Source organism: Nesoenas mayeri (assembly GCF_963082525.1).
Source record: "Nesoenas mayeri genome assembly, chromosome: 15".
Lineage (NCBI taxonomy): Eukaryota > Metazoa > Chordata > Aves > Columbiformes > Columbidae > Nesoenas > Nesoenas mayeri.
Window position 1 is genome coordinate 1,969,982 of NC_137559.1, and position 16,390 is coordinate 1,986,371.

General features: G+C 45.4%; 1 protein-coding gene across 1 annotated transcript; it reads right to left on the reverse strand.

Moving 5' to 3' along the window:
- Positions 1 to 1,242: 1,242 nt before the first annotated feature.
- PSMG3 (proteasome assembly chaperone 3) lies at positions 1,243 to 4,877 on the reverse strand. The gene is made up of 3 exons (XM_080353651.1): positions 4,869 to 4,877; positions 3,978 to 4,195; positions 1,243 to 1,699 (listed from the first exon to the last, which is right to left on the reverse strand). The coding sequence occupies exons 2-3, from the start codon at positions 4,191 to 4,193 to the stop codon at positions 1,547 to 1,549; spliced, it is 369 nt and encodes a 122-aa protein (XP_080209777.1). The 5' UTR covers positions 4,194 to 4,195; positions 4,869 to 4,877; the 3' UTR covers positions 1,243 to 1,546.
- Positions 4,878 to 16,390: the final 11,513 nt, after the last annotated feature.

A 16,390-nucleotide genomic window follows, 5' to 3' on the forward strand; every position in this document is an offset into this window, starting at 1 on the left:
CCACGGTGGAAGATGCGATTTACGTTCAATTTGCTAATTAATGTACTGTTTCTACAAGTTGCTGGAGCTACGGACACCATAAAAGCACCGAGATTTAGGAAATACATTGAATTTTGTGTTGGGAAAGAATCCCTACTAACAAACCAGGACCAACAGTAACAAGTTCCACATGCCTCTGTCAGCCCTCCTAGACAAAAAAAGTGTAAAAGAGGGAAAATATGGAGTTCTGGCAGATGCAAATCTTTGATTTTTGGAAGCACAGTTTGGAAAATTATTTTTAGATGAAGTTTCTTGTCAAGGGCAGCTGCAAGCCCGCGGTGTCTGGACATACTTGTAAAAAAGAGTTTCATTTCTTGTAATCCCTTAAATACCATAAATAATCCTTACTTCAGAGAAAGGAGTCCTTTCGAAATGTGCTTTCTGCTTTTCTACTTGTAGGGGATTTTTTAAGAAGAGAAACAAAGCAGCAACTGGATCTATGTGGGGCAGGCACAGCATCTGTGCCGGTATCAATGGACCAGTCTCCCCAGCCCAGAATTCAACGCCCAGTCAAGTTCATCAGTGATAGTCAAGTTCATCAGTGATAAAAGTCTTTAACAGCCCACTTAAAAATTTACTACGTGGTGGTGTTACAAGAAGAGGCAAAAACAAACGTGCTGTCCGAGCAAATGGCAGAATTTTGGCTATTAGGCATTGCAGCAACTCATATAACTTCACTCAACACTTGACAGACTCAGCAGAAACACCCCTGTGTACCCCCCAAACCCTCCTGTCCCCACGACTCCTGTGACAGGTCCTTGTTGCAGGTGGCCCAAACTATGGATGTGCTGCCTCTCTCACGTGCTGGTACCATGTAATCCATAAGCAGCTGTTACTTTGTCTTTTCCTCACCACTAATTTGGGTTCCCATCTTCCACCCTAATGTCAACTTTCATGAAATTTGCAGAGCATAATTATCTGCCCCTCTTTCGAAGTGAAAGTGGAAAATGAATGCAGACTGACATACGGACAAACGCGGTCATATAGGACTCGCTTCCTTAAAAACAGGCAAGAAAATCTTTCCTATTATGCAATTGCTGTTGATTTGTTACTGAGGCTTGTATTTCGATTGAAGTGACTTTCACGGAGCAAAAAAGAAAACAGGTAAAATTAGATTCGTCAATGTTTCTTTTATTCCCTCTGCACTGGGTGTTCCCCCTTTGCGGTTCAGCGTAGCTACAGAGCTTGGCATCTATTGCTCCTCAGGACACAAATGCAGAGCAGCGCCGCTTCCCAAACACACATCCCACCCAATGTGATAAAAATAATACTCCTCTCGTATGTTGAGGCAATTGTTCTTGTCTCATCACTGACTATCCGGACTGCAAACCTGTCACAGTAACCAAACCCGCAAATGTTCTACACAGTAGAGAAAAAGTAATGAAATTCCTCAGCGTGTCCAAAACCAGCACAAAGACATTCCATCATTTTCACTTCTTGTCCTTTTAAATAAGTGGTGGTGACTCATGGACTCAAGATCATTTCCTTGAATCCAGATGGCACAACTTCACCACACTTGGCAACTTCGGATCACTTCCCGGAGAGCTTGTATTCCTTCCATGGTCTTGTCCTTTAAAGCCATGGCCAGAAGAATGGGTTTGTTCCCGGCTTCCTGAGACACGAACGCCACCAGGTTTTTGGCACAAACATGGACGAGGGGCTGAAAAGCAAAAATATACAGATGTACACTCTCAGAGCTCAGAGAGCCCTTCCCCTCGAGTTAGGAGAGGAGCAGTCCTGCAGTGACGTGCAGCACGTCAACAACTCGTCAATACTGGACTCGGAGCGAGTGTGCAGCTTGCTGAGCGGTTCCAGCGTGACTGGGAGCAGATAGTATGGTCAGCACAGCCAGGCCACAGCACAGGGAACTTCAGGAAACACTTTCTCAATCAGCTTAAAAGGGAAGAGTTTAGGCCTATGAGTGACAGCTGCTCAAACCGCTCCAAAACAACTTAACCAGAGCTGCACTTGAATTGAGTTTTGAGCTGGTCTGGAAAGCTGGTGCAGAGAATCTTTCCTTCTGCTAATCCTCCCACCCAAACTACAACCCCAAATATCACATTATGTGAAATGCCACTGAGCAAAATGCCTCTATTTCCACCACAGCCAGATTCCTGAAGAAGTTTGCAAGTACAGTTTTCTTCAAAAAACTTGTTGCTGAAGAGGGTATGTTCTGTTGACAAGCTCTGGAAAAAACATGTTATTTTTGCAATTCCTAGAGACCCCAAAATGCTGTTATATACACAGCCTTCGCACGCCATGTGTAAAAGACTTGGTTTTGATTTTAATAGAACAATGAAGAACAGAACTAAGTAGTGAGGCTGAAGGAGGGAGGAAAAGGGATATAATCTTCTTAATGAGGTTTCTTTAACAAGAACATGCAGCTCAATTTCATTTACATTCACATTTGTGTATTTATCAGAAGAATGAGTTTGCTTGATTTTAGCTACCAGTGTGGTTTGGAAGTGTACACCATCCCAAAGCGGGATGTTAACAGTCATAAGCAGAAAGGCAGCAAACTAGTGAAAGCCTTTTCTTAAAGTTTATATTGATTAAGCTGGTAAAATGCTTTAAAAGTGCTATGCAACAAAGTAAACACAGGCATTTTCCATTTCTAAATAAAACACGAAAACAGCTTGGGGGTGGAGGTGGTCACAATTACCAAACGTCACATCAAGGAAAGCAAAGCATCTCGCACCCAGAGAAGGAAAAGCTACTGCTGAAGAACGAGAACTCCATATGGGGAAGCCATGCATAGAATCAGGAACTTGTACTGCTGGAGTTTTTCTAGTTAAGGTTAGCAAGTAATATTTGATAGCTGCAACCCTGATGGAAAGCCTCATAATCTTGTAGCTCTGTACCTTTCTGTTTTAATGGTTGACTAGTTGACGCTTTGCGAAATATATTTTCTTCTGCTTTCTCTCCAGCTTTGTGAAATGGTCGATAAAAACTCATTTTGTTGAGGCAAAACAAATTAAACTTTATCAAGGGTAGGTGCTGGCAGGCACACTTGGGAGAGAGCAACTAAAGTCCATTATGGGGCTGGCATAGAGTGGGGGTGTGGGGGCGAGAAAAGGGACTTGAAAAGTAAAACAAACTCACTGGAACGGGAACCAAAAAAAAGGTTATCAAAGGCTGCATGTTTGATCTCGCAACCCTTAAATCAACAGGAGCTTTATCAAACCTTCCATAAACACGGCGAAGCAATCCATATCCTGTAGGACACAAAATAACAGATCCCCAAACCACTCGCGGTCAGTTAAACCTTTTATGCCAAAAAGAGCAGATGAGCATGCACACTTTTCTGATAAACCCCTCTTCCCTCAGAAGAGATTTAAAAATTAACCTTACCCCTATGCAAACATCGCTTAACTGCTGTGATTCATCAACTCCCCGGCAACTTGCACAGCCTCACCTACCACATTTCCCCCTTGTCCTCGCTGCCTGTGCACCTGCTCTCATAGAATCATAGAATGTCCTGAGCTGGAAGGGACCCACAAGATCATGGAGTCCAACTCCTGTCCCTGCACAGGACACCCCACAGGTCACCCCGTGTGTCTGAGGATGTTGTCCAGTCTCTTCTTGAACATCCTCAGGCGTGGGGCCGTGACACCTCCCTGGGGAGCCTCTTCAGTGTCCAGCACCTCTGGGTGAAGAAATGTCCAGCCTGACCATCCCTTGGCACATCTTCCTGCCATTCCCTCGGGTTCTGTCACCGGTCACTAAAGAGAAGAGTTTGGCACCTGCCCCTCCTGCTTCCCTTGCGAGGAAGCTGTAACTGCAATGAGGTCTCCTCTCTGTCTCCTCTTCTCCAGGCTGAACAAACCAAGTGACTTTAGCTGCTCCTCATACAGCTTCCCCTCCAAACCCCTCACCAACTTCCCAGCCTCTTCTGGACAATCTCTAGCAGCTTAATATCTTGGTGCACCCACTCTCACCTCATCCTTGCCCAGCAGCACCTTTGTGGTGAGCGAGGGTCTGCCCACGCTGTCCCCGACCGTGCTGGGGTCCACGTAGACGATGGTCCCCATCTTGCCGTACTGTGTGACCACCACGAGGATGGCGTTGGAGAAGGCTGTGCACACCACCTCGGTGGGGACCCCGCGCACCACCGCCTCGCGCTGCTTGGACGTCACGACGGGACCCGCTTCCATCGCTGCGGAAAAGGAACAATAAAACAACAATAGCAATAAAATAGTGTTAGATTAAAGGCACAGACCGCGGGCTATAAAAAGCCTGGTTCCTTCCCTTTGTTTGAAATACCCATGTTGGTTTCAGGGCACAAAAGTACCCCGGGATGCATATCTGGAGAACAGCATCGCAGAGCCCTGACTGCCAGGGGAAATCTAAGGGCCCCGCAGCACCGCCCTGCGCTCCCCAGCAAGAACAATTATAGAATAGAATAGAATAGAATAGAATAGAACAGAACAGAACAGAACAGAATAGAATAGAACAGAATAGAACAGATTCATAGAATCATTTCATTTGGAAGAGACCCTCAGGATCGAGTCCAACCACAACCCAACTCCAGCACTAAGCCGTGTCCATAAGAACCTCGTCAAAACGCCTTTTAAACCCCTCCAGGGATGGTGACTCCAGCACCGCCCCGGGCAGCCTGTTCAATGCCCCACAGCCCTTTCTGTGAACAGGTTTTCGTGCCGATCTCTGTTTAACAGCGATCGCACCCACAGCCCGGGCCGCCTCCGAGCCCAGCCCGGCCCGCCGCGCTCCCCCTCGCTGGCACCGAGGGGGCGACCGCCGCGTTCCCCCCGCGGGCCCCGGCGCTCCCCGAGGGAGCCGAGGCTGCGGCGAGACCCCGCGGCCCCTACCCGCGCCCGGCGCCGCCGCTGCAGGCCCAGGCCCGCCCCGCCGCGGCGGAAGCGGCGCCTTCCCCCTCCCTCCCTCCATCCGCCGGGCCGCGGCGCGGGGAGATGGCGCAGGGCGGTGAGGCGGCCCCCCCAGCGCCGCCATTACTCGCGGCCGGGAGGTGCCGCATCCCGCTCTCCTCAGGGGCGTATCGGCGGCCCGGGGCTGGGCCTTTTCCCGGCACGGCCTTCTTGGCGGTGTTCTGCCCTGGCTGCTGTCATGGGGGATGTCACACGGCCTGCTCCCCTTCTCAGGCCCCTGAGGGGACACGGTGAACCGGCGGGTGATGATCACAGAGTGTCAGGGGTTGGAAGGACCTGGAAAGCTCATCCAGTGCAATCCCCCCATGGAGCAGGAACACCCAGATGAGGTTACACAGGAAGGTGTCCAGGCGGGTTGGAATGTCTGCACAGAAGGAGACTCCACAACCCCCCTGGGCAGCCTGGGCCAGGCTCTGCCACCCTCACCCCAACAAGTTTCTTCTCAAATTTAAGTGGAACCTCCTGTGTTCCAGTTTGCACCCATTGCCCCTTGTCCTGTCCCTGGTTGTCACCAGCAGAGCCTGGCTCCATCCTCCTGACACTGCCCCTTTCCATATTGATCCCCATGAATGAGTCCCCCCTCAGTGTCCTCTTGTCCAGCTCCAGAGCCCCAGCTCCCTCAGCCTTTCCTCACACGGGAGATGCTCCACTCCCTGCAGCGTCTTGGTGGCTGCGCTGGACTCTCTGCAGCAGTTCCCTGTCCTGCTGGAGCTGAGGGGCCACAACTGGACACAAGATTCCAGGTGTGGTCTCCCCAGGGCAGAGCAGAGGGGCAGGAGAACCTCTCTGACCTACTGACCACCCCCTTCTAACCCACCCCAGGTACCACTGGCCTTCTTTCCCTTCAAAATAAGGCGGCTTTGGGGCCATCAGAGTGGCCTTGGCCTGGCCCAGCCTCGCTGGCACAAGAGGTGACATGTCTGGCACCGAGATGTTCCATGTGTGGTCCAGGTGCTTCTTGAGCCAAGTGTGGGGCTTGGGGAACAGTGGAAGCTGCTCAGGGCTGCTGTAACGGGAGAGCAGGACACCTGCATCAAGAGTGCAGAAAGAAATGTTTACATCCCACGGACAATATGTGTAAACATTCGTTTTGGTTTATCGCATACAGTTAATTCAGTGCTATTTTTTGTTTCTTCTTTGAAATAGTGGCACTCGTGAATACCAACTTCATATAAAGTCATACAAAGCTCTGTAAACTGGGATTTCTCAGAGGTCTGCAACTTTCTAGACCGCTGCAATTGCTACTTGAAACTGTCATTTGTGTGTTAGCTCTCTACAGTCATTTCCACGGCACGCAAAATGTTTCACCTGTGGCTGGTGCAATAGCAACTTGATTTCTGGCTTATCTGTTTAGATAAGCTCTCTTAAGAACCTCATGAAGACATATATATTTTGTACCAAAAGTTTTAACAAAAACTGACTACAGGAAGAGCACGTAAACTTTGTGCTGAGAATCCTTTAAGGCACCGTTAGAGAGCAGCAGAGGTCCATGGAAAAGCTTTTCATGCAGCAGGTTATTCTTGTGGTGAATTCAAACAGAGAGGGTTGATACCTTTTCGGTACTCCTTGCAATCTGGCAAATAGTCTGTTTTCTAGCACTGAAAAAAAGACAACATTCCTCTTCCTTGCTTACCACAATCACTTGAGGCTTTGCCTGTTTGACGGAGATAATAGCAGCTCTTGTCTGTAAAGCCTCCTGACTCATAAAGTTTATTCCTGCTCTGCCTTCTCCAGAGAATAATTGTACTTCAGGAAACACAACCCATCGGATGCTTTCTGCCATCCTTGCTAGCCTCCATTTTAGTTTTTACATGACAGGAGGATAAAGAGAGTCCACTCTAATTCAGATTTACATGGAAATGCCATACTTAACTCTTTTGTCCCAAACTGATAAAAAACAGTGATCTTTAACAGTTTCAATCAACTGGATACCTCATTTTGGCATGTAGCTGAGACTGGATATAGCAAACTCAAGAAACAGATGGCAGGAGGTGACCGAGCACCGAAACTTCATCACTGAAAGTAAATACATTAAAAATAAAGGAAAAAAAAAAAAAGCTAAAGCTAAGGAGAAGGCTTCTGTTTTCCATGTGACTGATGCAGATTTGAGAACACACACTATAGAGACAACGGGGCCTTTCCAAAGGGGTCTTGTCTGCTGCCACCTGCTTCCTAGCGCTTTCTGGCTTAGAGGACACGTGTCCGTACTTACTCTTCTCTTACTTATAGCACTTTTTCTCCAAAAGATCCCTAATCACATTGCAAACATTATTGCATTTAGTTTCATAAACTCTCTGTCGACATAACAGATTATTAATATACGGCATTTTATGGTCCAAGGGAAATAAATAATTGAGACAGACAGCAGTTCAGAGCCATCAAATCCTCAGCTGGAGATTCTGCAGGATTTCAGGATCCCGTCTTACATGCACTCGCTGCTGAAGAAACATAAGTCATGCATGTCAGTGTCTCAATTACCAGGGAAAATCAATGACTGTGCAGCCCCCTACTTTGACAAGAAAAACTACCCATAATATTGCAGTATTATACCTTTATGATTATTTATTTGAGCAGTTTCTTACTACTCTTCTTTTTAAGTGCCTCTGTGTTTGTAGACTGGAAGGAGGCTGCTTTTTATAATAGTCTTTGCATTTATCTGAGCTGGTTTTATAGAGCAAATGCTTAAGATCCACGGAGCATCAGAAATGTTTCCCACTTCTCTCGGAAACTAGACACACAGTGTTTCAGGACATCCATTAATAAGCCCTGCTCATGGGAGCACCTAGCTATCAAAGTACTGGGTTGGTTTATTAGTTTACAGGTTATTACTTCTGTAGTTTAGATTTCTCTCTTGTATCTTTTATGATGCAGAATATAGACTGTGAGCTGGAACCTCAGGTGCAGCTGGGCTCTGGGCTGCGCAGCCAAGGAGAGAGGGAAGGAATTAGTTTGCTCCCTGATGTGGGAGCTGCTTGGGGGTTATTCTGACCCTTGTTATAAATCAGAGCTGCCTTTAAGTGTGTTCCTCTGGCCAGACAATATCTGAATGCTCGTCTTCCCCTTATTGCTGTCAGCACAAGGTCGGGGGGATGTGGGCGGTGCAGGGTTGTTTGAGCACTCTCTCTGTGGGGCTGTTGTGTTGAAGGGGTAGGAGGGATGGCAGAAATCCGCCTCCCGGTGCTTGCGCACAGTTCCTGTTGCATGTAAAGAGTTTGGCAGAAAATACTGCAGAATTGAGGCCCTTGGGGAAACAGGCAGAGCTGGAGCTGTTCTCAAAGACCAGCTTTAGCCCCAGAAGTCGCGTCTCCCTGGCTGGCTCCCTCTGCAGTCAGTGGAAAGAGGCTTTGCCGCTGCTTGGTGCAGAGTGGAAACACGACACCTGGCTGTCCACAGTCAGGAGCTCCACCCACCGTGGATGAAGTTGGCTATTTTATCTCCTGATTTCTAGATCTCAGCCTGACGTAGGTATGGACTTGCCAAACAAGACCAAAACTCAACGGCTTCTGCACATGGACAGAAATGGGGCATCAGGGAAGCCTGAGCTTCAAGTGTGAGCAGCTGAGGAGTTCAAACATGCCCAGAGTTGGGTGAGAGCTGAACAGCATTCTCAGAGTTAAAGCTCTGGGGCTCTCATTTTATGTGCTTATATTTTGAAGGAAGGTGAGGGGATTCTGGCTCTCTTGTGCGTTGGTCCCTTTTCTGTGCTTCCAAGGATAACCAGTATAATTTCTTATTCTGAGAGACAGGTCTAAGAGGTTTGCTCTGTTCTCAAGTTGTCCGCGCAGCTCTTATTCTATGGGACATCTCTTATTTGTCGCGTGAGTAAGAGGGAAGCTAGGCCAATCAATCAGGCATTGCAGAACCACTCTAAGCTATTAAGTTGTTGATTAAATCCTTTTTCTTCCTTTTTATTTTTTCTTTCCCCAGTGTAGAATTCAGCCAGAAAAAACACAGTCTTGTAAGAAAAAATAAACTATAAAGCTCAAGCCCAAATCGTTCTCTTTCTGTGTGAGCTGCACTTGGCTACACATCTAAAATGGAAATCCTGGGTGTCTTTGCATGCCTGAGATTGTCAAGTCATGCTGTTGTCTTGTTTTCTTGCATTTGCTACTTAGTAAGAAAACAGTATGGGAATTTTTATTAATGTCTGTGTAAATAGTAACTGCCTACATATGAGCACTAGGATATTTTCCTGCGAAAGCTCAGCGTGCAGGGTAGGATTTAAAAAGGTGGCAGTAAGCCAGCACACTCTGGCTGGGCCTGGAAACATCTAGGTAGCAATTTGACTGGAGCAATTTGGAAAATTTTTTTGAGTCATATTTAGCGACCTATAAATAGAGGAGTACTCCAGCCCTTGTAGGTCTTTGTTATGCTGTGTCATTTGTGTTTTCTGAGCTGCTGTGCAGGCTGGGGAAAGACGACTTCAGGTCCGTGGGGCTGCCATGAGAGAGGAGCTCACTTGGTGCTGGGGGAATATGTCTGAAGGGGGCGGCTGCTGAGATTGCGGAGCAACAGTGAGACTTGTCACACATACAGAAGGACATTGCTGAAAACAGTTTCTCGGGTGCTTGGTCTCAAACAGCAGGAATTTTAATGCATTCAGTACCTTTCAAATCAGCAGATCCTACATTTCTTTACCAAAAATATCCAAAATTTATTTCAACAACCACTGAAATGAAAATGTGTGAAATACTCCGGAATAGCTCCAGACTACCCAAGAGAGCTAAAAATGCTCTGGCTACCTAAAAGAGTCAGGATTACATCATGTGGCCAACCTAGTGCTGTCTAATGATAATTTTATCCCTGATATTTATCATGAGATAACAGCTGGCTGTACTGGACACTGTAGCCAGGGGGTATGGAGCAGACAGAGTCATCATGAGGCAGGATTGAGTTTGAGTACTGTTTACATAATTTTCATTTGTCAAATAACAGCCCTGCATAGATCACGACCATGACAGCGCCTGTGGATGGTATCATCCATCAACAGATCCACCCTGTGAACAGCAGAAGCTTTGCATTACTGGAATGGCTGGAGAAATTATTTCCATGGATCAGTAAAGACAGCGGTAATTGCCATAAAGCTCGCTGGAGTTTATGCCGGAGTTTTTCAGCTGCTCGGAGTGGTCTGTCAAATGAAAGACAGCGTGCAAAAGGGGCAGGTCATAAAAGTAATTGCAACGTAGCTTCTAAGAGCAAAACTCGTACCACTCCGTTCCTAAGAAGTGCGAAAGCACAGCAAATAACAACATGGCACCTGCAGAAGCAACAAGAGAGTGTCAGAGTATTTTAGGATGATACTAATAGTATAGGCAGTTGTATAAATCACTTAATTGTGACAGCAAATTAAATAGTGTTGTTGTCTAGAATTCACCCGTAGTTAAAATGATATATCTTGATGAGACAAATGCTTTGTGCGCTGCCAGTAATAAATTAGTTCCTCTTTCAAGTGAGAAAACAATTAAAAACTTGGTTGAAAAGGGCATATTTTCTCTGTGGCCACTGATCCCTCAAACTCAGGAAATAATAAAATGTTTCTAATAGCTGTTCGTTATTACGCAGTTGAAAGAGGAAAAATCCATTGTTTCATTTTGTTCGAGACAGTCGTGAAATTGCATTTGGAGTATTTGAAAATGTAAGAGGCATCACCGAATGGTTTCAGCTCTGACAGTGTATCATGATTTGCAGCTCATAATGCTGCTCTTAACTTCAGGAGATATCAGTGAGAGCACATAGTGGAAAATGAGAATAAATATTTGCTTTTTATTTATATACTGCATAAATAACAGCAAAGTACACAGCAGACAGGTCATGATTTGATTTTGAGGGTTGTTTAACAAAAGTTTCAGAATTACAGGAGGCATTCATTTTGCAAAACTTAAATATGTGGAAACATTGTGGCATTTGCTGACAAAGTGGGCAATGCTGTGTCTTGCCAATGAAACGATAACAAAATGATTTCTGCTTATTAATTACTCTGGAATGTTAGGTGCAGATTCACCTTGTTTGATTTTTAAGCTCTTTATAGGTGTTGATGATGGTGATGGTGGAAATTCCTGGTGTCTGAATGCTTCTTTCGTAGAATATTACATTTTTTTTGCCGTCTAGTCAAAATTAAAATCCTCTTTGGTGCTGAAGTTTAGCACATAAAACATTCGTTATGCTGTAGATCACAATAAAGAATCAGAGCCAGACCTGTACAAAGACATAGTGTGATGAAGCAAAATCACGTAGGGACCTTCAATGGGCTGGGGGGACTCAACTCCTGGTCTCCATCTTCCTACATTAACCTGGTTCACTTGCTGTCTCTGAAAAAACATGAGATGTTAGGAAACTGGAAGCCATCTATCGAAGGACTTAGAAATGCATTTATGAGGAGTATTCTGATTTGAAAGATTTTGTAAGGCACATGTACGTGCTGCAGGAATTGGTGTTTAGAAGTGTTTCAAATCCCGGTTATCTCAATTTCAGAAAACTTGCAGAGTTTTCCGCATCCTCTCCAGTCTCTAGAGAGTAATAGAATAAATATTTTCTCTTGGAAGCAGATTTAACATTTCAGAAACCTGCATAATGCTGAGTCTATTAAAACTGGAGTTTAAAGTTAGTTTTAACTGGCCACTTAAATTATTTTATGAATCAACATAAAAAGAAATAAGTACTGAAATTGTTTGTTAGTGCCATTCTAAGTAATGAACTGAAGTTTGTGAGAATTGAATTGCGCACTTGATGGACAGTACAAATATACTCTTAGGAGAACAATACAACTATATACTGGGGAAAACAGCATTAAAATGTCCCTTATTTCTCAGATGCTTATATGCTGTTTGTGTGTAAGAAATTTGATAATCAAGAAAAGCAGATGTGCTATCACCTTTTTAAGTTTCATCCTGAAAATGAGGTTGGAATGTTCCATAAGGATATCAATGTCATTTTCCCACTCTCTCTCCTGTCTCCATAAGAAATGCTCTGCCTTAGTCTTCCTCTGCTCTGCACTTGAAATTCTTCTTCCATTTCTCTAGGCGACTCCAGGCTGAGCTCATGTTCTTGCTCTTAACTTCATGTGAGCCTCCTTTCCTATCTCTTCCAAGAGCATTTTGGAACCAGCGTGCCCTGAAACCCTGAGATCAGGGAACACTGGGGGATTAGGTTTAAACTTGTCAAGCTGAATTAACACTCCTGCCACATGATTCTGGCCTGTGCCAGTCGTTCTAATCTTGTTCAGAGTTTAGGATAATTTGTTTAGTAGTGCTGATCAGCTGGAGGTTAATTCAATTGGACTTTGGTTATTTATTCATGCCCGGATTTGCTAAGTGTCCCAGCAGATACATGAGGTCTCTGTTACAGTTATGAGACGGCTTCATTAGTGTGACGGAGAGTCCATCTGGATCACTTCCCCTCCTCACTGCAATAAATGGCTGTCAGGGCTCTCTCCGGTGGAAAAAAACAATCCTTATATAACATTTCCCTTTTAGTTGTGTCATAAGTGTATTGATTACAACTTAAAATGCACTTCTCCCTTCTGATTGCTGGGATTGCCAATACTCTTTCTCGAAGATCTCAGTAGTAATCCAGCTCTACATTTGAAATTGAGACCAGAATTTCAAGGAAAAGTACAAATGTGTTTTAAAAGCCGTATATGATTAATAATGTGTTTTCAAGCAGTATTCTGGCCCTGCTCACTTCAGGGTTCCCTTTCCCCATCAGCGAAATGCGTCCAGTGCTGGAGTACAACACGGTCAGTCTTTTGCACTGTCCAGAATTAACTCCTCAGAAATGGAAGGCAAAAAGGAAGAAGAAAATTGTGTCCTGCTGAAGCCTCTGGAGGAATTTAGGTTGGCAGAATGTTGTTACTCGAACTGGAATGTGGCCAGGACACCAGGATTAATGTTAGCACAAAATGCCACTTGATTGCAAGTGTTCGGATAACCTTGGATGAAAGTCTTATCTGAAAAGAGGCTCTTCTAACAGAATAGGGCTCCCTGATATTGGCTGCGACTTTGGTTCAGGGTTGACTCAGAGAATTTTTTGCTATTTGCTTCAGCAGTTTTCGAATGGGGCAGCTCTTGAGTGGTAACAGATCTCCCCTTCACAGCCTGCAGCACAGCAGATCATTTCCCAGGGAGGATTCCATGCCATGGGCTGATGTCTTTTTTTAGAGATGTTGCCTGATACATCATGCAAACATTACAAATAGGAGCCTGAGGGGATGCTTGTTGGGAAAAGGTCCTAAAGATGAGAAGGCAGGAAAGATGTTCAGCACTGAGAAGGCACTGGGCCAAGCTGAGCTTCTGCAGCCACATAAATGTGGAGTAGCTACTTATGTCATGGAGTTACTCCGTTTGCCTTATTTTTGTTTTATTCTCTTCTCTTCTCTGAAAGCTTCTGCTGTCAGTCCTCTAATGGATGTTATAGATTGGGCTGGCAGAACCAGGTGGTACCCAGTGAAAGCTTCAATGATTAAGAGCAACATTAATCAAATTTTCTTCTCTTTCTCTCAATTTTTCAATTAAATTGAAGTTTGTGCTGAGGAACAACCATTAACTTCCAGGGAGTGAGAAATGTTCCCACGTTTGGCCTTCTTCAGAAAACTCTGTCACAGTTACATACCGTGAAATATGATTTCCAACAGAACAATGTTCCCAAAAACCAGCTGGGACCCACATAACAACTCAACATTCTTTGCAGAAGTTTATTTGTTGTTGACTTGGAAGCCAAGTTAGAGCTTTTGAGAGGAGTCTCTGCTTATCTATACAACAATGCAACCTGGGTCCTGCAGCATCCGCTCCCACAGAGACGCTGGAGACAGCAGGACTAAGAGAAAAATGTGCCATACCCATCTTTGCCAACAGATGAGTGACCTGCTGGTGGGTCTGATGCTTTTCGCCGTGGTCCTGGGTCTCACACGCCTTCATGGGTGAAAGGAAAGCATCCAGGGACCGTGTTGAGGCAGCCTGCCTTAAATTCTGAAGGGGGCTGTATCTGCAAAAAGCCTGTGTGCGTTCCCAAAAGGCAGAATAGAAGGAGCAGCGTGCAACTCCATCTCGGTGGGAGCTTTCCTGATGCTCCAGCCTCTTCTTTACAACAAGGCAGGAGCTCCCTGCAAAGGCAACAGCTCTTACGGGGCTGCGTGTGTGATCAAGCTGTATGTGAGCATGGGACTTGCTCTGCGATTGGTTTTTGAGGGCAAACCCCACCACTGTTGTTATGTGGGGTGACCATGACTTAGACTGTTTTGTATGTGGAGCTATTTTCCATCCTACCTGAGCCTCACCGAGGTTTTCCCTCGTTTTCCATGGAAGGACACTGACTGTCCCCTCTCTGGCAGCCCAGCCTTCCCATTCCTCTCCTGCAGCAGCTCAGACTTGTATAAGAGCCAAGACATGATTCTCCGAAGAATTCACTTCATTTAATATTTCTCTTCCCTGTCTTCATTATTTTTCATTTATAGATTAACCAGTACCTGAGATGCTCAGTGCTTTCCCTAACTTTACTTTGACTAGATAAACTTCTAAATTAAATATTTTCATTCCCCTCTCCTTCTATTTGAGGGTTACTGTATAATTCTGTATTTTAAAAACCCCAGCAAACAGAGAAGTAATCACAAATGCATTTTGCTGAGAAGAGATAGATGGCCTGACATAAAGGATTGAACGTACTATTCCACAGAATATCCCTGCATCTGACAAAATAGGCCAAACTCATTCTTTAGGTTGCTCCACCAGGGACGAACAAGACCCAAGGGCTGTGAGGGAGACCACGTGCTGACATTTTGTTTCATCGCGTCCCTGGAACGTTGAATATGCTCTTGATATGCAAGAGTAGGCTGAAATCTGCAATCAGCTCCATGAGTGTAATTGAATCTGAGTCAGGAGAAGTGACACCTGCATGATGAAGAGGGGCATTCATTACGCTCTGTTCAGGTCTGTACCGTCCCACTTGTGTGGACAGAGTTCAGCACGTACCATCTCGAGCTGAGGGATCACGCAGTCATGCTCCAACTAACATTTCCTATATATATTTCTGCTACGTGCCGGACATCTCAATGCTATGCTGACGAGTGCATAAGCACACCCCATCCTATCTAAATATCTGTTCTATACATGAGCATCAGTAACAGATGCACGTGAGACTTATGAATATGAATGGGGCAAAACATGTAGTGTGACCACATCAGGCTCATTTTCCTTCGTGTGCCTGCACTTCTGATAATTCACTGCTTGGGGACATCTGTGTCTGTTCAGACCCAGCCCGTTACTGCAGGCAAGCACGATATAGCTGTGAAGTCTGCAGTGATCTGTAATGTTGTGTATCTCACATGCGTGCTCCCTGTGGCCAGCAATAATAACAAAACTTCTGTACAAAAGACTAAAAGTCTCAAAGATTTTGTCTCAAAGGCGGTACAGGAAAGAGAAGAGGCCACTGGACAGTACTGCTGCTGTAAAAAGAAGTATAAGAGAAGAAAATTCCTGGATCTCTTCATGCTATCACCAAGAATGGTCCTTCTGGGAATGGTGCAATGAAGAGCTTTTGAGAAAATGTCGTTAAAGCAATTTTTTGTTGGAAAAGTTGTTTTGACACATCAGGCCATATTGTTTTGATCACTCCCTTTTCAAAAGTAACTTCTAGTTTACAGTGTTCTGCTTGGATGACTTTTCAAACGAAGTTGCAGTCATTTCACTTCATGTCAATTTTTCATCCACGTTTTATCTTACGTGGGGAAAGAGAGCAAAAAAACCACGTTTGATTGACCCAAACTACCTGTAGGAAATACTGGTCTTGTGAAAACTTTAAAAATATTGCTTCCTTTTTCCCTGTTTGGAAGGAAATGCCAGGACTTCTCACCCTTTGAAGAAAGGAGATTGCACCATGTTGAGGGCATCTAGTACAGAAGCCAAAACCAAGGTGCTAAACCAGGGCAGGTACCGAATCACCACGTTGTCCATCTGATGGGTCCCTTTGGTCTCATGTCTTGGCCATGCCACCCTGTGAGCACTGTTCCTGGGGGAAGCTGGGCTCGGTGCTTGGCCAACAGACCTTTGGGACCATGCACTCAAGACTTCACACCCTCTGAAACACAACCCGAGGCTCCTTGGCAGGGAGCACTTGTGGGAGGAGCACGTCTTGGTGTTTCGCCTTCAGGGAGCCTGGCACTTCTTGCAATCAGGCCTCAGAGAAAGCACTTGGGTGCCCTTGACAGGTGGCTTAAATGGAGAAAGCGTCACATCTTGGTGGGGAGCCAGAAGAAAAAGCAGCTTTGGCAGGTAGCCTTCGTGCAAGGCAGGCACTTTGCAGTTCTCTTTTAGAGAGATAGTGGGATGCAGTAACAGATAGAAGGGTCAGACCCACTCCAGCCCCTTTGGCGTTGCACTCAAAGTTGGAATTCCATGTTCCCTCCCTGTGTCAAGTGAGAAACACCTATTATTTCTCCATACTTTGAGGAATTC